Source organism: Hemicordylus capensis, chromosome 1, assembly GCF_027244095.1.
Source record: "Hemicordylus capensis ecotype Gifberg chromosome 1, rHemCap1.1.pri, whole genome shotgun sequence".
NCBI classification, from domain to species: domain Eukaryota; kingdom Metazoa; phylum Chordata; class Lepidosauria; order Squamata; family Cordylidae; genus Hemicordylus; species Hemicordylus capensis.
In genome coordinates this window covers 266,727,583-266,749,151 of record NC_069657.1, presented here as the reverse complement: position 1 = coordinate 266,749,151, position 21,569 = coordinate 266,727,583, and the positions used below count along the sequence as shown (strand labels likewise).

At 42.4% G+C, this 21,569-nt stretch overlaps 1 protein-coding gene across 6 annotated transcripts in view; it reads right to left on the bottom strand.

Annotated features, from left to right (window-relative positions):
* Positions 1-21,569, bottom strand: part of LOC128340150 (matrin-3-like) — a 61,738-nt gene that overhangs the window by 20,960 nt on the left and 19,209 nt on the right. For 5 of the 6 annotated variants that reach the window (XM_053284950.1, XM_053284951.1, XM_053284953.1 and 2 more), the window contains 3 exons: positions 12,719-13,774; positions 6,693-6,754; positions 1,161-1,202 (listed from right to left, as the gene is read on the bottom strand). In XM_053284950.1, the coding sequence (XP_053140925.1) occupies positions 1,161-1,202; positions 6,693-6,754; positions 12,719-13,615 (1,001 nt within the window). In that variant the 5' untranslated portion in view covers positions 13,616-13,774. The remainder of the gene's footprint in view (positions 1-1,160; positions 1,203-6,692; positions 6,755-12,718; positions 13,775-21,569) is intronic. The other variant, XM_053284954.1, reaches the window with a different exon arrangement.

The following is a 21,569-nucleotide window of genomic DNA, read 5'->3' as shown; positions in this document are numbered from 1 at the left end:
ACAATTCTCAAAGATCCAAAAGAATTTCCATACAATCTCCATCAGTAGTAGTGCCAGGTGGGCAGAAAAAATACAAGTAGTAGTTAATTGAAGAGGTATTTCCTATTGTGGGAATTTGGAGTTACTATTCAGTGTTTGCATGCACATAGTTTGCAGGGATGCATCCTAACAACCCCAGCCTCTTAAAAAAAGACAGTGCACAACACTCCACGGTAATACTAATCAGAAATGCTAGACGAGACACTGTGGAAACTAAGTGTATATATAAGGAATAAAATCTGTTCTTGAGATGATTGATGAACACCTCCATTTATTTAAAACATTTTGAATATTTGAGGGTAATTTTAACCACAGAAAACACATCTGAGTCATCATTCCTCCAAATATCAAACAGTGACCCCTTGCTTGTCAGCTGGGTAGTGAAATGAGGACATCCAGACCAGAGTGGTTTATGTTACTGTGATTAAAAACAACCACCACCCTTCAAAAATAGCATGTTAAACACTACAGCCTTCAGGAGACATGGAATGCTGGGAACGTCCATTAAAAAGGAGCAAAAAAAGTGTATGTCGGGGAGGAGAGCATAGAGTGGGGAGAAACTGGCCGAGTCAAGCCCCTAATGATGGAGCTTGGTTTGGTGTAGTATCCTTGGGAAAGGGGAGGATTAGGATCAAGCAATGTGCTGTGAAGCGTACTGTAACCTCTAACCATAATTCCCAACCCCAAGTCCAGGATGGTATAAAACCATTAAGGGCTCTGGTCACTTTGATGCTAAAAGTCTTTGCTGGTGTGGGAAGCACGTGTAAAGAAAGTGCTTCCTCCAGTTTGAATAAATCATCCCGTAAGGGCTTTTTGCACTTACAATATTCTGGAACGAGAAGTACAGTTAGACTCAAAGATGTGAGACACAGCCTCTGACCTCAGTTTCCTCCAACCTCTCCAAAGGGAGATATACAATAGCCTCCCTACCTGAACTATTCCACTCGGGTTCTGTGCTAGATGAGCAGCTTCCGACTACTTGGCCCCAAACCTCAGCAGCCAGCACTAGATTGTTGAGGTGAGCAGGAAGCCATTTAGCGCACACTATCAAGACATCCCCCCACATTTCCTCATAGGCTGCCAACTTGTTCCCTTCTACTTGTAGAGCACGTTTTACTTACATTCCGTGTCCAGAATCATTATCAGGGTTCCACTCTGGATATCTTTAAAGAAGAACACAGACAGTCAGGAAGATGACATTCTCCTACAGCTCAAATATTGTGCATTTGTTTTTCACCCAAGTAGCAAAATGCTGAATACATAAAGAAGTTGCCTATATTGTAGTTACAGGACTAGCTTAGATGGGATGTACCAAAGTATTGATTATTCCTGATTTCTGAAATGACTGTAGGCTGGTTCAGGCATCACGTAGAATCACAGTTAAAGCCTGGCCCTGGGAGACATGTGCAAGCCTCGGGAGTGCGCGCTTCCCTCTCTGGTGCCCATGAGAGCACCTACTTCTGATTTAAGTGAGAATGAACCAAGACTGGTCATGATGTCCAAATCAACTGATCGTGGCTTATTCTAACCAACTAACAAACTAAACTGAATCTTTCTTACAGATCACAGTTTATTTCAAGCACGCTAAGATCAACAGGTTTGGACGTCATGACCAATCCTGATTTAGTCCAATTTAAATTGGAAGTAGATGCTCACATGGGCACAGAAGAGGAGAGTGCATTCTTCTGAGGTGGGGCCAGGATTTAACTGTGGTTCCCACATGGTATGCAGACCACCCTGTGCCTTGAAATATGGCACTCTCTCTTACAAGCAAGTTACTTTAGGTTACTGACCCATTGCATACAAACTTGGAAGGAAATAAGGCTTTCTTCGATAGACATGTACAACTGAAAATCACAACAGACATTTGAATTCTATACACTTTGTTAAATGGACTAAACTTTTCATTTGTTTGTCATAACTCATCTCATTTCACCCAGAGATTGTATGACAGAGCATCAGGTTTTGTTTCTTAACCTGGCCAAACAACAACAAAAAGGAAGAGGGATGCATGGGGGATTTACATAAACTATGAAAGGTTTATATACATTAGGGGTGTGCAGAACCAGTTCAAACATAAACCAGCACCTTACTGGCTTGTGCAGCTCCTCTAAGCTCCACCAATGCTTCCCCCAAGCAGCGTGGGCAGGCAGCAGCCTGGTTCTGGCTTTGCAGATGCCATTTGTGTCACCATTTGTGTGCTGCAAATAGCCTCCGCATCCGTGGAGGCCACACAAATGGTCTCGATGCACCTGCAGAGGCTGGAGCCAGGCCGCGGCCAGCCTGCACTGCTAGGAGAGAAGCGCTGGTGGGAGGAGCTCTTGAGACACAAACCAGTAAGGTGCCCTCTCGTCACCCTCACCCCAGCCACACTTAGAACATTTTTAAAGGACTCCACCACCCCCTGGTGATGTAAAGAGGAATCCTCATCAGAATTACCCTTTACAAGCATAGCCCTTGAATTGGTTCGAACGGTCGGCTGGTTCAATTGAACTGGCTCGCAGACTGGCATTTCGGTTCAAATTTGTGTACACCACTAGTGTGAAGGCTTTTTCCTATTGCTGGATAGGACGACATCTCATGGGTTATACTTGCCAGTTGCTCCAGAGGCAGGACTATGCAAATTAACTTAGAAAGCTTAAATAGCCCTGGGAATATAACCCCACCCAGTTCTGAACAGCCGAGATAACTTAGGGAACAATTTTAAGCAACAGTAAGTAGAGGGGAAAAGGCAGTCCCTGCGGTAGACCTGGACAGCTCAAGCAGATGGTCCGAGATTTCCTCATATCCAGCAGTAGGAAGAAGCAGCCTTCAGGTCATGTTACCAATGCTCCTTTCCCCGCTGCTGAAAGAGGACATCTTGTGGGACAGGCCACAGCTGATGAGCCTGGGTGGGAAGTGTCCAGGAGTACCTGCTGTGGCTCTCTTCTACTGAATGTAGCTTCAGCAGAGCACTGAATGTCCATCTGGTAATGTCTTGTAAAGGTAGATGGGGATGACTAGGAATGGGCCCAGACCGGTCCGGAGGCCACTGTAAAGGCCTCCAGACCAGTCCGGACCTGGGCATCCTGGTTGGGGGGTGCCTTTAAGAGCGGGGGGGAGGGTTTACTTACCCCTCCCACTGCTTTCCCGCTCTGGCGCCGAAATTGCATGCGCAAAGGACTCCTGGGAGTTTTTAATAGCGACCGCGGGGAAGGGGCGGCAGGGAGGTATCCTGACGCCCCAATTACTTCTGAAATTACTGCGCCAGAGCAGGAAAGCGGTGGGAGGGGTAAGTAAACCCTCCCCCCGCTCTTAAAGCCACCCCCCACCCCAGTGCTGGACCGTAGTTTGGCGGTTTCGTGCACACTCCTAGGGATGACCATGTTGCTATGTTGCAGATCTCTGACAAAGAAGAATTTGTAGAAAAGGCTGCCATTGCTGCTGCTACCGCCACAGTCGAATAAGCCGAGAGATGCAGGTGCGTTGGTAGCTTTAACATACTGTATGCCAGCGAAATGCAGGCTTTGAGTCACTTGGCTATAATGGATTTTGAGACCTTTTGGCCCATGGAAGTGTGGAAATAAGACACAAAATAAGCCATCTGAAGTCTGGCACAGTTCAATACCAGTTCAAAACCCCCTGATAACTTGGCAAAGAGGCACCTTTTAACGTGGTGATTCTCTTTATTTAGCAGGGGGAGAGTAACTGGCCCTAACCACCCCCAGCACAGTACTTCCAGTGACTGTTGCTGGTGTCTATCTTATGTTTGGGGACAGGGATCCATCTTATTTATTATTTCTCTGTGTAAACCACTCTGAGCCATTTTTGGAAGGGCAGTATAGAAATCGAATAAATAAATAATACTTTGGATGCAAACCTTAAAGCAGCATCAAACATCTAGTTTGTGCCATTCCCACTCTGATGGATGTGAAGGTTTAGGACCAAAAGGTAGAATAAAGTCCTGAGATCTATGAAGTGCAGATGGCACCTTAGGGAGAAATGATGGATCAGGGATCATTCTAACTGAATTTGGAGAAATTAGAGGTGCTTATTTACCGATAGAGCCTGAAGCTCGGACAGTCTTCTGGAAAAGGTAACAGCTACTAGGAAGGCCAGTTTATAGGATAAAAGGTTGGTTACGATAAAGTGGATGGACTCGAATGGGGGCTCTGTACCGCCCAAAATACTATTTGTAGATTCCATGTCAGGGAACAGTGTACAATAGGCCTAACTCCCCAGAGGAAGTGTCTGAGGTGGGATTGTATAAGGTGTTGCTATCTGATGCTAGAAGTCAAAAGTCCCAAGTGTGCCGCTGCTTTACCCTTACTCTGCCTTTACTCTTACTTTTCTTTTTAGATTTTCTGGGGGTCTGGCTTTCTGAGGACAAGGAAGGGGATGCTTGATCTCTTCTTCACTGTTTATTGTCTTGCCCACTTCAATGACCTGGACTGTTGGAGAGACTTATCCAGCACGTCTTTAAACCAGGTCTGCCATGCTGGGGATACTGTCTTAAAGGCACCTAAAGGTGGAGTGGAGGGCATCCCCAGTAAGGTCCACCGGGGATTCCCAGTAAGATCTCCATTCAGGGGATCCATAGATGCTGGTCTGTTAGGTTCTTGGCTATCTGGTTGGGACATTGTCTGAAAAAGGCATCTGTGGCCCCATCAGTGGCCCCCATCAGTCCACTCTGCTTCTACACCCTTTCTGGGCATAGTCACTGTGGCTCACTAAGGCAGCTGGGCCTGAGCGTCCTCCTTCCTTCTTGCCGTTGAAGCCTACATTTCCCTCATGGTGAGCATGGGATCCTTGTGGCTCTTGCGAGCACAATCCAGGCCTCCAGACAGGGCTGACCTTGAAGACCTGGGAGGAGCTGAGAGCGAGGAGGCTGCCGGAAGAGAGATTTACAATCTTGTGGCACGAGGCACACCTGTTGCTTGGGTCCTGGGCAGACTGGGGAGGGTTTGGGGCATGGCAGAACTCTCAGCCTGGTGGTGAGAGGCCCAATGGCTCTTGCCCCAAATTCCCAATCGTCATGGTAGCTTGGACAAGGGCCTCATTGCTCTTGGCGCGCTGCTGGGGGACCTCTGTGTAAGAAAACTTGCATGCTTCTGATTGCTTCTAGGAAAAAAGATGGTTAGGATCTGAGGACCGCTCTGCATCCTAATCGCTGGCTCCAGGGAAAAGATAAGGAGGAGCAGGAGAGATAGGAAGAAAAAGGGACTTTTTAATAATCAGGAGAAGGATAGAATTCTGGAAGGATAAAATAACTGAAGAGCTAAGACAACAGGCTTTTGGGAGAGAGGGGGAAAAGGCTGTCTCTGGAGCAGGCACTATCAGAACGGGATGGGGTTATCCTTCCCAGGGCTATTTAAACTTACTGAGTTTTCCCCATAGTCCTGCCTCTGGAGCAACAGGGAAGTATAATCTATGAGATGTTCTCCTATCCAGCAGTAAAGAATAGTGGAGGAATATCCTAGGGCACCTAGAAGTGAAATATGTTGTGTTATGAGCTTCAGTAGGCAGCCTGCTTCATCAAATGCATGAAGCAGATATTGAAGGTGTTGCTACTCTCCATATCAACTATGGGATGAAGTAGGTTCTAGTACATGAAAACTTCTGCCACAGTAAGTGTTACTCTTTAAAGGTGCAGCAGCACTTTTGGAATACCATGGGTTTTTCAGATTTTTCAATTTTACCTTTGCGAGTCAAATCTTGCAATTTTGGTTTTACTGCTAGAAAATGAATGAGAATCCTCACTTCTTTCAGAATAGGCTTGTCTTACAGATACTGGGATACATTAAAAATATACTATGGACATTAAGGCTTGATTCAAACAATCCAACAACCTACTGTTTGTTACATCAGGAATTGAAGGAGGTGAGCCCTCCTTCCCTTTCCCTTCTCAACTTGGTCCTAGAGCTGTGAAATAAGAACCCTTGTTAATGCCGTTCCACATATTGACTGAATGCAAGAGTTGCTGTTTACAAACCAGGATGTGAAATTAAGATCAAATCCTGGTTTGTAAGTTACCATTAAGCAACAGCTCCTGGGTTTAGATGACATGCAGAGTTTAGAAACTAGCCTCTGAAAGGATGGTTTCAGATACTGATTTGTTAACTCGTCAGAACAAACCAGTTCCCAAAACTATCTGAACTCTGGAAACTGTGGTTTGTCCCAAGTTCAGACATAACAGAGCCACCGTGGTGTAGTGGTTAGAGTACTGGACTAGGACCGGGGAGACCCAAATTCAAATCCCCATTCAGCTATGAAACTAGCTGGGTGACTCTGGGCCAGTCACTTCACTCTCAGCCTAACCTACTTCACAGGGTTGTTGTGAAAGAGAAACTCAGGTATGTAGTATACCACTCTGGGCTCCTTGGAGGAAGAGCAGGATATAAATGTAAATAATAACAAGAAGGAACGGTAATTTGCTCACAAGTGGAAGCAGAATCCCCTTCTCTCATGTATAAAGAGTATATGCAATAGCCTCATGCTTTGCTTGTCCCATAAGCAATCACTGCTCACTACTGAAACCGATACTGAAACACTTACATGAGATATTAAGAGTGACCTAATTATTTTGAAATATTAATGGAAAGCATTCGTATTTTCTGAAACTATTTAAGTTATTTCAGTTAAGGAAAAACATTTTAAAGTCTTCAAGTCCATACATTTCAAGGAGAAGTTGACAACGTCGGCTATGTGTTGCTCCATCGATATGCTGGTTCCACTCCTGCAGCAGAGTACAAGGTCAAATTATCAGGAACAACATTTAAACTAACACCTACACAGTCATTTACAAGTCAACCAAAACCTCAAATGTAAGAGGGAATGCCTTTATCTTGGGCTGCATATGATGATTAAAGGGTATATAACTTATTATCCAAACAAAGGACAAACTCAAAATATGCAGCTTTTTATTATGGAAAAGATATAAAGCAGAGTTACAAATCTATCAGCAATTTACATTTTATTTTTATGTCCCTCTTGCTGAATATTCTTTGACATTATCACATATGAGGCTGCTCATATGAGCTCTGTACTGTATTCTCAATATTAGGAGCTATAAAAGTCTAAGCGAAGATAGAAAGAATCCACAGAACAGTCTGGCTACCTATAACTGGGAATGATGCAGTGTTACTGGAGTAATGACCACCCCAACTTTATTTACTGGCCGCCCTATAACAATTGTTTTGTGGGTGGCTCACACATTTATTGTGAGTAACCAACCCCCCCAAGTTATTAAGACTGGATTTGAATATTACTTTAATAAAATACTGCCTTTATTACCCTAATAAAAGATTGTCTTTTGGATGATTAACAAATCTGAAGCCTCTGAAAGAGGGTGCATCCACCAAGACAACTGGTTTGCTACATTTCCCAGGTGGAGGAAAATGAACAGAAGCATGTGGCTGCTGCACACATTAATATTCTTGGGGCAGAAGGAAGCAAACTATCATACAGCAGCATGAATGTGCATTCCTCCTGTAGTGTTGTGTTGATCAGACACCACAGTTTATTTCGTTTCATATACCACAACAATATGTCACTCAGACCACCTCAGATTGCTTGAGTCTCAGGACAACAGAAAAAGAGGGTACATACTTGCTCCTTTGTAGCTCTTGCTCAGGGCTACATTTAAAAAAAAAAATCACTCCCTAATAAAGCAGGTCCTCTCTAAGCAGCAAGCTTTTTCTTATCTCAAGTTAATATGGGGCAGTGCAGACATGACCTTGATTAAGCGATCAGGCACAGGCCAAAGGACTACCGCCTCTTCCCTGTGCAAAATTCCCCTACTGGTCTTAACCACAGTGAAGGGTTATGCCAGCATTATTTGTGAAGCATGACAGTGTTTCTAAGCCAGCTTCCAGCTCTGGTTAACATTAGTGTCAACATAACCGTTAACCATAGTTAAGGGCAGCAAGGGAGGGGTGGGGGAAAGGAACACAAAATCCTCTAATCCAGGGATTCTCAATGCCGGGGGCCCCAGATGTTATTGGACTTCAATTCCCATAACCCCCAGCCCCAGTGGCCTTTGGTTGGGAATTATGGGAGTTGAAGTCCAATAACATCTGGGGACCCAGCGTTGAGAATCCCTGTTCTAGTCCATTAATTATCATTAAGGGATAAGCTGCATTAAATCTGCACCAGTCCCAAGAGTCAATGGTCTGGTTCAGATCACTGCCAAACCATAGTTTAGTTTTAACAAGAGTACACCACAACATGCCTGGGAATTGCACACCTCCCTTCTCCTTCATGAGCAATAAGCTTCCATTTGTGGTTTATAACGAATTGCAATTTTCCATTTCATCTATGCACTGTCAACATCCTGGTTTGTTAACTATGCTTTGTACAAGGCAGTTAACCACACACAGAGAGAGAACCTGCTATACAGTTTGTTGCACATCATGAACACAAGCCTCTAATTTGCATGTGAAAGGAGGAAGTGATGGTGAGAACTGAACCTGAGGCTTGAAAAAGTGTGTTCTCATAATGATACTCCATGGTTTAGAACTACATCTGAACCAGGGTCTAACACTGCACCTATTTGAAGATAAAAATTAGAATCAAGTCCAGTGTCCACTGTCTTTCCTTTGCAGAGTAACTGTTGTTTATTTCGCCGCTGACCTCATGACTATAAACAACCTAATCAAAGTGCCCCTTTAGTAATCCTCACAGTGCTGCTTTTAGACACAATTCTAAAAGTGCTGCATGCAGAATTCAACATCCCAAAAATCTCAAGCATGCTTTTGTTTGTTTGTGTTTTTCAAGCAACATGTCTATCTGTTATGGCTGTAAAGACAACCTTGGAAAAGCGTGGGCAATGCCTGCTGAGGTTCGGGAAATGAGAGGGGACGGAGAAGGGATTGCAAGGGACAGGCTTAAAAAACTTTGCCCAGTACTCTGCCTCTCCCGAAACCTTGATACAGAATACATGAGTCGGTTTTGTGTGATATATACAGGCAGCAGAATCCAGTTTTCTATGGAATAGAATGAGGTTCAATTGGTAATGGTTTTAAGGAGAAAAGCAGAGACAACCTTGCTTTTAGGGCATTTCTGATCAATATTAGATTGATAAAAAGCAGTGTGTTACAGATTCATTAAAATAAATTACATTCAATCATCACATAAATTAGCACTCAGAAAAAAGGTTAGTAATTCAAAAGGCCTACAGCTTTCTATACTCACAAAAAATGCCTTAATTCCACCAAGTCTAAAATAGTTCTCCTAGTAAAACAAGGATATGTTCCTCCCAACTGTACCCCATTGTGCCAAAGGCAATTGAGCGTGTCTATGTGTTCATGTTTTCCAAGTTCTCAAGAAGACAGGAACATTTTTCATTCATTCCTTCTCTGTCTAGCCACACTACTTCTATCTTACACCTACAGATTATCTTAGCAGCACTCTGTGGCCAAGGATCAATTTAGTGGTCATTTTCTTCACTCTTCCATACAAAAAGATTAGCTTATTCCCAAGAAAAGGGAAAGTTCCTTCCAGTACCAAATGTCTTTTCCCAGTACTCAACAATCCTACTTGAGATAGTTTCTTAATTTTTTTTTTAACTTAAGGATCTGCTTATACTATATTGTATTTCTGCTGAGCTACAAGAACCAAACTGTTTTAAGGTTTTATTGATAGTTAAATTGTTTTAAGTGATCTATTATTTTAATTGTTCATGTTTTAATTTGTAAACTGCCCAGATATCTGTTTAATGGGCAGTGAATACATTAGGGATGTGCATGAACCTGTTCAGAGGCCCTTTTACAGGCCTCCAAACAGGTTCGAACACTGGCCGGTTTGAACGTTTGGTGGGGGTGGGGGGTAGGATTTCAAGGGTGGGGGAGGGTGCACTTAACCTTCCCCCTGCTTTTACCCCACCAGTGCTGGAATTAGGCAAAATCCCTCAGGGCGCAGCGTACCTCCCTGCTGCCCCATCAGCTTCTTCGGCCAGAAGTACCAGCCGCCTGTGCGCATGCTGGTTGCATGCGCGTGTGCACAGGCGGGCACGATCGCAATGTGTGCGTGCTGCCGGCATGTGCATGCGCGCCCGGTACTTCTGGCTGAAGAAGCAGAGGGGGCGGCAGGGAGGTACCCCTCCAACCCAAGGGATTTTACCTAACTCCAGCACTGGTGGGGGAAAAGCGGGGGGAGGGGTAAGTGCACCCTCCCCCACCCTTAGTCCTACCCCTCACTCCTTTGAGCCACCCCCGCCTGGTTCCGTGCACATCCCTAGCATACATGTGAACAAACCCATTTTTCTACATAGTTCACTCTATTGAAGAATTATTCAATAATCCTCATTCATGCCAAAATTCTTATATTATGCTTTCTACAGTTTTCTTTAAAGAAAATCTATTCCAATATTCCTTTGTATAAACAAAGGAGCTGTGAGCTTGAAACTAATATAGATGCATCAAGCAAACATAGCTAATGAATGAACACCTGAGAGTCATATTTCAATTATAATAAGTTGTTCAGGTCAAAACCATTAAAAAACGTAAACATTAAGTTGTATGTTTAAGGGTACAACTAGGTATGACAATAAGAAGTCTGTTACTGGATCTACCACTCTTTTTCTAACCTCAGGAGTAGCTGTGTTAAGGCTGAATCCTAGTAGAACCACAGGAAAACAAAGTTAATTCTTCCAATCTGTGCAGTTTTCTTGAAGCAAAAAATATACGAGGGGCAGAGCAGAAGTTTATCAGAGAAAAATTCAACCCTATCCTTCAGAAGCCTAATCCTGACTGAATTCCTTCCACTCTCTGAGTGGGAGATGTTATCATGGATCTCTTGCTGTCATGTCTAGTTTGGACCTGAAACAGGATTCTCTAGAAAATAGATTAGTCATTTTCATACATGCTGCTAGATCAGTTTTAACGGAACTGATGCACTTTCAGCATCTTTCAGCCTTTTTGGGGTGGGGGAGGGGGACCAACAGTACTTAAGCAAGCCAATCCAGGGCACACATTAAAGGTATTTCCCATTCATATGACATTTTTTTCAATGTGTACTTTCATTTAAAATTTAACGTTAGCTTCCAGAAAAGAAAGCTACAAGACAATTTCCTCCTTGAGATGCATGCCCTGCCTCACTTCTCAGCAGAACTAAGTGAGGAAAATGGCACTGTAAGAGTTAAGAGCTCCCACCATTTATACTTTAGCATCCTTTTCTTTTTGAGAGATGCAGATTTTATAATACCACAAGTTTTATTCAGTTGAGAGAATGAACCTTACTGCACAGCAACTATTTTTGTACAAGTTCTGAAAAATCCAGGCAATGTATCAATACCTTTCCATTAAAACGTCTCTGCATCAGACCTGTCAAAGCTTTAAGTATTACATTCACAATTCAGCCAAAGACTTTAAAGTTGACAATACATAACTTGAAATTAGTCATTAACATGCATTGCCAAGTCACTAAAGACTTTAAAATTCTAAAGAGACAAATGTTGTGAGGGCAAGATACTGTTCAGAAAGAGACAGAATTAAAGTGCAAAAGGGAATCTTAAAATTATACGATTGCTAACTGCAAATGTTTTTAAAAACTGCATTTTATAGTTCTGTGGATTTGAGATTCATCTCCATGTGATCGACAAAAATGTTAATTGTGATTGGCAAGAGAAAAATGTAAAATGTCCGATATAGAAGATTCAAACAGAGAAGATGAGCAAAATATAGCACTTCATTCTTTCCACTAGTCTTTTCAGATAGTGAAACAAAACTAAGATATTTCCCAAGAAAATATGCTTACTGTGAAGCAAGCATTAGTGAATATCTAACAAAACAATTTTAATTTCACAGTATGCACTCTTACCTGGAATATATTTTGTAACATGCTTTGGAAAAAAAGTAGAGACAGGGACACCAATAGCCAGTTTAGCAAACAACTGACAAACTAGTAAATGATGAACAGATTGTAAAACAGTCAGAAAACCTGAATAAAGCAACACCAGGACACTTGCTACTTTCTCTGAGAACCGAATTAGGAATAAAGAGAGAAGTCTATTTTGTTCCTTAAAAAACAAAAACAAAACAAAACTAGGATCTACTCTTAGATGTAGAGAATGCCAATAAGAGCATGATTTTGCACAGCAACAGATTGGATGTCTGAGGTTCCAAATAGGGACAGATGCATTATGTAATAATAAAAAATGAGTGTGAAGTGTTTAAGAAAGTTGTGAAAGGGGAGAACAAATGAGAAGTTTCAGTCACAGTATGAAAACAGCTTTTAAAGTGAATTTTTAAAAAGAATGAACTCATCTTAAAACTGAACTACAATCCTGCAAATAGGTTCCACGGCACTACATTAAGTTTCTCTGGCTATTGACCAGAGGAAAAGAGCAGAACTGTGCAAAGATGCAACTATAAATAAATCAACAATCAAGACAGATGGGAAAGAATGCCAAGTCTAGCTTCTTGAATAACTGCAACACAAAACTGAAAGAACTACCACCCCAACCTAGGTTAAGAGACTATGCAGATGCAATATATAAATAGACTCGATGACAACTAACCTGGAGTTAAGCCATATGGGTGAAACAATATGTTAATGCTAAGCCCTGGTTTAATGGGTCTTTCCCACTTAAAAGCTCTTTGAGACCTTTGCATATGTAATCAGAACATAGACAATGAGGCAAAGAAACAAGCAACAGGGACTACAAAGTAAAGAAAAAATAAGCATCTGATGCTCAACTCACCTTATTAGAATGAACAGGCAAATCACAGATAGAGCACAGATGGGGATAACCCTTCGGTAAGAGTCCATGGAAGTCTTCAATATTGCTATTTGGAGGAGCGCCTCTCTTTTTTTCAAAGAGAGATCTCTCAGGGCCCCGGTCCATTCTGTCATACTCACTGTCAAATTTGTGATACTTATGTGAAGTCTCACCATAATAAGAGTCATCCCTACACCTTTCTCCATCTCTTAATCTGTCATCTTCATAATCCAGTCTGTCATAATAAACAGATTCTTGAGAATGACTTCTATGATCATAGTCAACCACTGGGTTGAGACTAGAACCACGATCGTCAAAGCTATCTCTTCTAAAATGCCTTTTCTCTTCCCAATCGTCCCTAGGTACTCTGTATGGCGGCTCCAGTGCAGCTGATCTGCCATCTCTACCATAACTCAGTGAAGTGACTTCTTCAGCTCTCCTCCTCTTAAGTTGCAGAAGAATTTGAGGCAAGTTTTCAGGAGTGATCTTGTCCTCAGGATAGCGACTCAGTTCATCTAAGTCTCTAGCAGACAGACCAAAGCTGGCCAGAATGTTAGTGGCCTGCTCTGCATCTCCACGGTGCTGAGAAGACAGAGAGAGTGGGCCTCTACTTCCAATGTTAAATATAGACTGTAAAGCATGGGAAGATGCACTAGCAGAAGACAGCGCACTATGAGATCCTTGTTGATTCAATGAAGAATTCACTCCAAAATTCATTAAGCTAGCAAGGCGTGCAGTACCCTGGTTCATCCTTCCAAGAGATGCTGGCACGTTTAAAGACTGGGTAGCAGCAGCAAGAAGGCCTATTCCTGCAGACAGGTCACGTCCATGACCTTGGGAATCCCTACTTAGAGATGAGTGCTGGAACGACTTGGACATTGCTGAACTATAGCTTGTCTATTATGGATCAGTTACAGATGTCTGAAAAGAAAGCTCACACTAGAAAGCTAGGTAAACTTCACTTCAAAAAGGTAACGCCAAGAAAAGGGATCAATAATGACCGGAGATCATCTTCAAGCTGAGAAACACCAGACAAGTCTGTAGAAAAACAAGCAGGTTTAGTCATAAATCCCTTTATGCAGATGCAATTTAAAAGTTTATGCATCAGGTTGATCTAAAAACAAATTTAAGATCTTACATGGCTTTTATTACATAACTTCAACCGACTGAAGATGTGTACCCAGAACCCTATTATATATGACTTTTTGGTTAAAAAAAACCCTAGTTCTCCCCACCCCCCTGCATATGCACCAACTTTTGCTTATAATGTGCACTTTTGTTTTGAAGATCAATGGTGTTCAACTAGATGTACAGAATTCTCTATTTTCAAGCCTTCATATTTAAATAGCAGGGTGAAATCATCATGTTACTGCAGTAAATTCCAAGGGAGGAAAAAGACCACAATACATCACTTGTGGAACCAAGAACTGTAACTCACATTGTTGGAAATTAAACCTATACTACTATAGGAAAGGATAGAAGGAACTTAAAGAATAGCTGATGTCTGAATAAGTATTTAACGAAAGAGTTACCAAATGAGACCAAATCTATTCAGTAAAACTGAATTACTGATAAGACTTTTATGAAGAAAAATAGGTTTCAGGTTTGGTAGAAATACATGAGACCTCTTGTTCAAGTAACAGTTTATATGTTATATGTTATATATGTTGTTAGCACCACATATGAACTGTAGCTGCATATTTCAACATTAAGTTGTTTGCACAGCCTATGATGCAAGATCTTAAGCCAAACAAAGCCAGATCTCATGAATACTGGAATTGGGAGACTCCAATTTTGCCTAAAAAAGATAATTTCTATAGCACTATTCCCAAACTAGTTAATTCAAGGATATGTGCTGTTGTCTTTCAGGAGAGACTTGAAATTTAAATTAAAACATGTGATAAGATTCTCATGACATTTTGACAAAACCATTCTTTGAACTAACTTCTTATTCTTGCAATGCTCATCTACCTCATCCTATGACAACAGTAAACAATGTTTAAAAGTCCACTCGCTTCTACCAAGTGACTTTAGAAGAAGAGAAAAGGCTCATGACATTTTTCTAAAGGACCAAAGAGTGCAATTCGAATTCCTATATCCTTGCAGTGAAAACTAAGATCTTATGTTACTTAGCCACTTCTGAAAATTCCACTAGTTGCGGTCTCATAGCACTCACCCTGCTACTGAGGAATAGTTTAGGGACAGGATAGAAAAATGGTAGACCACTACATCCCTCGGAGAGAATACCTTGCACAACCAGAAGCAGCACTGTTTCAGTTAGGAAGCAAGACCCAAAAAATGCAGGCAAGTGTTGACAAAATGTAAACACTCTTAGAGTTATGTATTGTTTCATTGGTAAGTGAATTTTTTTTGAAGTATTTAGCTTTACCAAAGAACTATTAACTTCTGCAGTGACAAGATGCTATACAACATAGAAGCATACTTATACTGTCAAAAGCCAGCACACTTGCATCATAAAGAGATAGCACAAAACTCATTTTCACATAGCTTTTAGATTTGGTTGGCTCACATGGTGGCTCATCAACAACTGATTAACTTTGAGCCTATGCAGCTCATAATGTAACAAAGAAGTTTCACAGCAATATACCACTAAAATATATCAAATTAAATTGCATAGGTGTGAGGGAGAAAAAACTGAACAGCATTCATGGAGGTTTAGAACAAGGAGGATGCTCCACATACTGAAAGCACAGAGTAGATGTCAACAGGAGTAGAAGGAAAACAAAAAAAACAAATGCAGAGTGAGACACAAGTTTACCCATAAGGCCGGCTAAACACAAGAGTTGCTAGATAAAATAGTATTCTAACATTTTAGGTCTGCACATGAGACCGACAGTCACATGCTCAGCAATAACAATGCACACGGCTTTTGAATGAAGAATTTTTGGTAAACTGAAGACAACAACTTTGTTCTCAGGCTTGCAAATAACTGCAGGCCTACGGCAAGTAAATTGCCCCAGACCTTCTGGTTCATAGCAAGTGAGTCCAGCCCTTTCAATGATCAGCACAAGGCCTGGCCAGCTTTTAGTGTGTACTATCTAGCCAGCAGCTTGGCAAAATAAGTCCTCTGCTTCGTTGTGAAAACAGCGACTGCTCATCTTTCCTGTCCACTTAGCTACAACGGCAAAGGTTGACTTAAATGCTTGTTATTTCTCAAGCTCTTGCTTGTCTTGAGGCTAGCCATCTTATTTATTATTTCTCTGTGTAAATTGCCCTGAGCCATTTTTGGAAGGGCGGTATAGAAATAGAATTAATTAATTAAAATCATCATCATCATCATCATCATCATCATCATCATCTCCACTTATATTGTGCAAATATTGACCATGCAGGGGCTTATTTTTCTGCTCGGTTCTTGACTTGTTCTTTCTTGTAGGCCTGCTTTATTTCATTGGTGCTGAATAGTTTTATGGTCAATAACGCAAAACTATTCAACACCAATGAAACAAAGCAGGCCTACAAGAAAGAACAAGTCAAGAACCGAGCAGAAAAATGGAAAAATAAGCCCCTGCATGGTCAATATTTGCACAATATAAGTGGAAAATCAGACATCACCAAGACCTGGCAATGGCTTAAGAATGGTTGCTTGAAGAAAGAAACAGAGGGTTTAATACTGGCTGCGCAAGAACAGGCACTAAGAACAAATGCAATAAGAACCAAAGTCGAAAAATCCACCACAAACAGTAAGTGCCGCCTTTGTAAAGAAGCAGATGAAACAGTGGGCCACCTAATCAGCTGTTGTAAAAAGATCGCACAGACTGACTACAAACAAAGGCATGACAAGGTAGCAGGGATGATACACTGGAACATCTGCAAAAAATACAAGCTACCTGTAGCCAAAAATTGGTGGGATCTTAAAATTGAAAAAGTGGTAGAAAATGAAGATGTGAAAATATTATGGGACTTCCGACTACAAACAGACAAACATCTGTCACACAATACACCAGATATAACTGTAGTCGAGAAGAAAGAAAACAAGTTAAGATAATCGACATAGCAATACCAGGGGATAGCAGAATAGAAGAAAAAGGAATAGAAAAAATCACAAAATACAAAGATCTACAAATTGAAATTGAAAGGCTGTGGCAGAAAAAGATCAAAATAATCCCAGTGGTAATTGGTGCCCTGGGTGCAGTTCCAAAAGACCTTGAAGAGCACCTCAACACCATAGGGGCTACAGAAATCACCATCAGCCAATTACAAAAAGCAGCTTTACTGGGAACAGCCTATATTTTGCGACGATATATATAATAACCAACAGTATTGATGATAAACTTCAGCCATCCCAGGTCCTTGGGAAGGACTCGATGTCTGGATATAACAAACCAGTCAATAACACCTGTCTGACTGTGTAAACAAGAAATAATAATAATAATAAAAATAAGAAGCCATGGTGAGTCAGTCACTATTAACTGAATGCATCGTTTGAACTAAACAAATAGGGTGGGGTCAGAGAGAGGAGACTATGATGTTTGTTATTTATTCTAAGTATCAGTAAGATTTCTGTATTTGAAGGAACATGGTGGTTAGCTATAGTTATGCAGTGATAAGACTCTCTGCAGATGCTGCCCTTACTGCAGAAGTTCTTAGACAGAGCCTGGACACTAACAAAGCCCAGCAAGACCTGACCCAAAGTACAGAGGGTGTGGTGGGTGCCACTTCTACATTCAGCTACGCAGCCCTAAAGCAAATCATTCTGTGTTGTAACCTGTTCTCTGGTTTTGGCAAAAAACAAACACCAAAGCAACCCCCATTTTCCAATTCCAGGAGTATGTGGTTTCTCAGTTGAAAAATCAATACTTTGTACTCAGAAGCTTTTGACATGTTCTTGAGTTGAGCTATAGCAGCGAAAACAGGTTATGCACCAATTCAAATCAAGCACTTGACGATGGGATGGAGAAGACAAAGATGTTAACCTTTAGCTGCAAAGCTCAACTATTCACTGTTCTTTAGTGTAAACAGGTATTGGTTTGAGCATCCTTCAATGTGTTCTAAAAGTTTGGGCAGACAGGCTAATCATGTCTGAGAACTTATTTGCAAAGTTGATGACCTTCCTTTCAAGCAGGGGAACAACAGGTTGCTTACCTGTAACTTTGGTTCTTCTAGCGGTCATCTGTGCTCTTACACCATAGGATTTTGCGCCTGCACAGAGTCCATTTCATAATATACCAAGTTTGAGTTGGTTTTTTAAAAACATATTTATACCCCACCCTTCCAGTACACTACTGCTCAGGGTAGCTCACAACAATAAAATAGATGCAACATACAATAAAAGCAATAAAATTAACCAAGTTAAGAGAACAATTCAAAAGTAAGGTTAAAAACCACAATCAGTATTAATTTTCAAATCAAAAATTTTAAAAGCTAAAAATTGAAAATTATAAAGTTCAGGCGGAAGCCCCACCCGCATCCCCTTATGTGTCTGTGCGAGCCTCTTGTTCCCCAGTCTGAGTCCTCCAGTTAACAAACCAGAAGAGAGGGGAGGAGGGAGGGTGTGTCAGAGCACAGATGACCACTAGAAGAACCAAAGTTACAAGTAAGCAACCTGTTCTTCGGTGTGATCTTCTGTGCTTTACACCTGAAGAAGGAAAACCAGGCTTTGGTTGGTACTGGCCTGGGGATGTTGAGTTGAAGGTTACCCTGAGTAAACAGCACTATTAGCAATTGCACTATTGTGCCTTCCTGTTGTTCTCAATTCACGTTGCAGTTAGTTGGGAACACTGTCTTTCTCTAGTTGTTATTGATGCTCAACACTGTGATGGGACTAACTACCTCACCAGATGTTACTGCCTCTTATGACATTATTGGTACAACATAAACTGTTGTAAACCTTTCATGGAGGTCTCCATTTTTTGAATGAGCTCTCGAGTGGTTGCTAAACCAATAAAGCTACTGTTTGACTTTCAGCAACTGGTGAATAGCCTCCAATCATTCCGAACCTAGTGAGAAGTATTTTCTCACATCACACCATAGGGCGCATTGCAAGCCAAGGCTTACCTGGAGGTGTGAGTCAAGTAAAGAGCGACTGCAGTACAGCTTTCCCAAAGGCAGAGTATCCGCAAGACTAGATATCTAGAGCGTACTGCTGGATGAAGAACAGTGGAGAAGAACAGGTAGCAGCTTGTTAGATGATGTCCAGAGGTACAGATCAATCCAAGGCTATAAAAGTGGCTACCGCCCTGGAGGAATGATCCTTTACCAGCAAGGGGAGGGGCACCTTAGCAATCAGATAGGCCAATTGGATGGTGTTCACAATCCACTTGGAGAGCGTCTGAGATGAAACTTGCCAGCCTTTTTTCGGGTTTGCAAAGGAGACGAAAAAGGCAGTAGAAGATTGCCATGGGGCTGTGAGGTGAACCTAGAAAGCCAGTGCCCTGCGAACATCTAGGGTGTGGAACCTGCATCTGGCATTATCTGATGGTGAAGGAAAAAACACTGGGAGAACTAACAGTTGTGGAACGATGAAAAGAAGATATAACTTTTGTTAAGGAGGAGGAGTCATCTGGCCGCAACACAACTTTATCCCTGTGAAAGGTTAGGTAGGGAGGGTCTACATGGAGAGCCCAGAGTTCACTAATCCATTGGGAAGATGTAATAACGACTAGGAAAGCCACCTTCGAGGAGAGGAGGCAGGGATCAGCGTTCGCTAAGGGTTCAAATGGGGGATTCATTAGGCAACAAAGTACTACAAAGAGATCCCACGCTGGTGCCATGACTAGGGCATCCAGGAACTCATGTTGAAATACTTTCAGAAATTGTTTTACTGTAGGGTCCTGAAACCAGGATGGACTGGTAGATGGCATATGGGCCATAATTGTAGCTAGGTGAACCCAGAAGGACAAAGTCTTAAGGCCCTTTTCCTTTAGATAAGTGGGTAGGCACAAATGGTTTCAGTAGTCAGCGGACTAGCAGGTTGAGCCATCTCTGCTAAGAATGACTGGAAGTGTTCCCATTTCGAGGAATGGAAAGTGTGCGTTGAAGGCTTTCTGGCTGCTAGGAAAATCTTCTGTAGTTCAGCCAGAAAGGCAGCCATATCCTCCATGCAGGGTATTTGAGGTTGTGCAGATTGGGGTGCAGGAACTTGCTGTCTGCTTGTGTGAGGAGGTAAGGGTGCTATGGGAAGAGGTATGTGTATACCAGTTGAGAGTCGCAGTAAAGTGAGGATGCAATCTAGGCCTTCCTGTTGTATCTTGAGCAGTATGCGCAGCAAGACAGATATTGGCGGGAAGAGATAGACGAAGAGGCCTTCCCAGGATATAGCAAATGCATCTCCCAGGAAGTTTCGTCCTTTGCCCACTCTGGAGCAAAGGAGTGGGCATTGGGCGTTGAGTGCAGATGAGAAGAGGTCAATGGTCTCCATGTTCTGGAGAGGGGAAGTAGCACTGTCTTCTCCAAACACCATTTGAGCGTGTCTGTGCAGAGTTTGTTCAAGGCATCTGCTTGCTACAATGCTAAATCATTGTAAACCGCTTAGAGCGCTCCGGCTATAGAGCGGTATATAAATGTAAGTGCTATTGCTATTGCTTCAGAGTTGGCCATACCGTGAATATAGACTGAGTGGGCGAGTATTTTGTGAGCAACACACCATGTCCATAGAGGTGTGTGAGGGCTCTGGAGCCCTCTGAGGGCTTTGTAGATGGTGAGGAGTTCTATGAAATTGATATGGTGTCATGCCTCAGATGGAGACCAGAGGCCCCTGAAATGCAGGTCTTGGATGTGCGCTCCCCAGCCTGATTCGGAGGCATCTATGATAAGTATATGAGTTGGCTTGGGTGTGTGTGTGTGGAAGAGGGCTCCCATGGAAAGGTGACATGCATTTGTCCACCACTGAAGAGACTGGCATACATGGGGGGGGGGCAATACAGAGTCGTAGTCAGGCTGGTGGTCGAAATTGCGAAGGAACCAACTTTGTAGAACTCAGGAGTGAAGCCATGCATAAGGGAGAATGTGCGTAGTTGAGACCATGTGGCCTAGGAATAGCTGAATAGTCCTTGGTGAATCATGCACACCGTAGTCGACTTTGGTAGCCAAAGCCAGTAAGGTGTGGATTCTGTGGCGTGGAAGGAAGATTTGGGCGTGGAGAGAATGGAAGAGCAGCCCAAGAAACTCTATCACAGTGGTCGGGGAAAGCTGCAACTTCCTGTAGGCCCAGATCGTTGAGGAGTGCTATCGTGGTGTGTATAGACATGGTCACTTCCACAAAGGAATCTGCCACTATCAGCCTGTTGTCTATGAACAGGTAAATTGGACTCCCACTTCTTGAAGAAATGCCACCACCAGTGCCATATATTTTGTAGAGACATGGGGGGGGGGGCCTGAAGAGAGCCCAAAGGGAAGAGACTTGATATTGATAAGTGGTTTCACCTATTTTGAAGTGGAGGAACCTTCGGTGTTGGGGTCTGATCGTTAGGTGATAATAGGTGTCCGTCAGGTCTAGGGCTGCAAATTATATTCTGTGTAGGAGTATGAAGATAAGTGGGATAGTCACCATTTGGAAGTGTTCAAAGGTGATGCAAGAACTCATGCCCCTGAGGTCGAGAATGGTACGTATGTTGTCTGCTTTGGGGATTGAGAAATATGGTGAGTAAAGCCCTGGGCGTTGGAGGTACGTGTTCAATGGCATCCTTTTGTAAGAGGGAGGCAACTTTGTTCCTCAGCATCTCTGTATGACTGGTGGTGAGAGAAAGTGAGTAGGGGTGGGTGGGTGTTGGATGAGAATTCTGTTGTATAGCCTATCCTGAATATCCTAAGGACCCATGAGTCAGTGTAATTCCTTCCCAAACTGGCAGGTAAGGGGATAGGTAAGTACCGA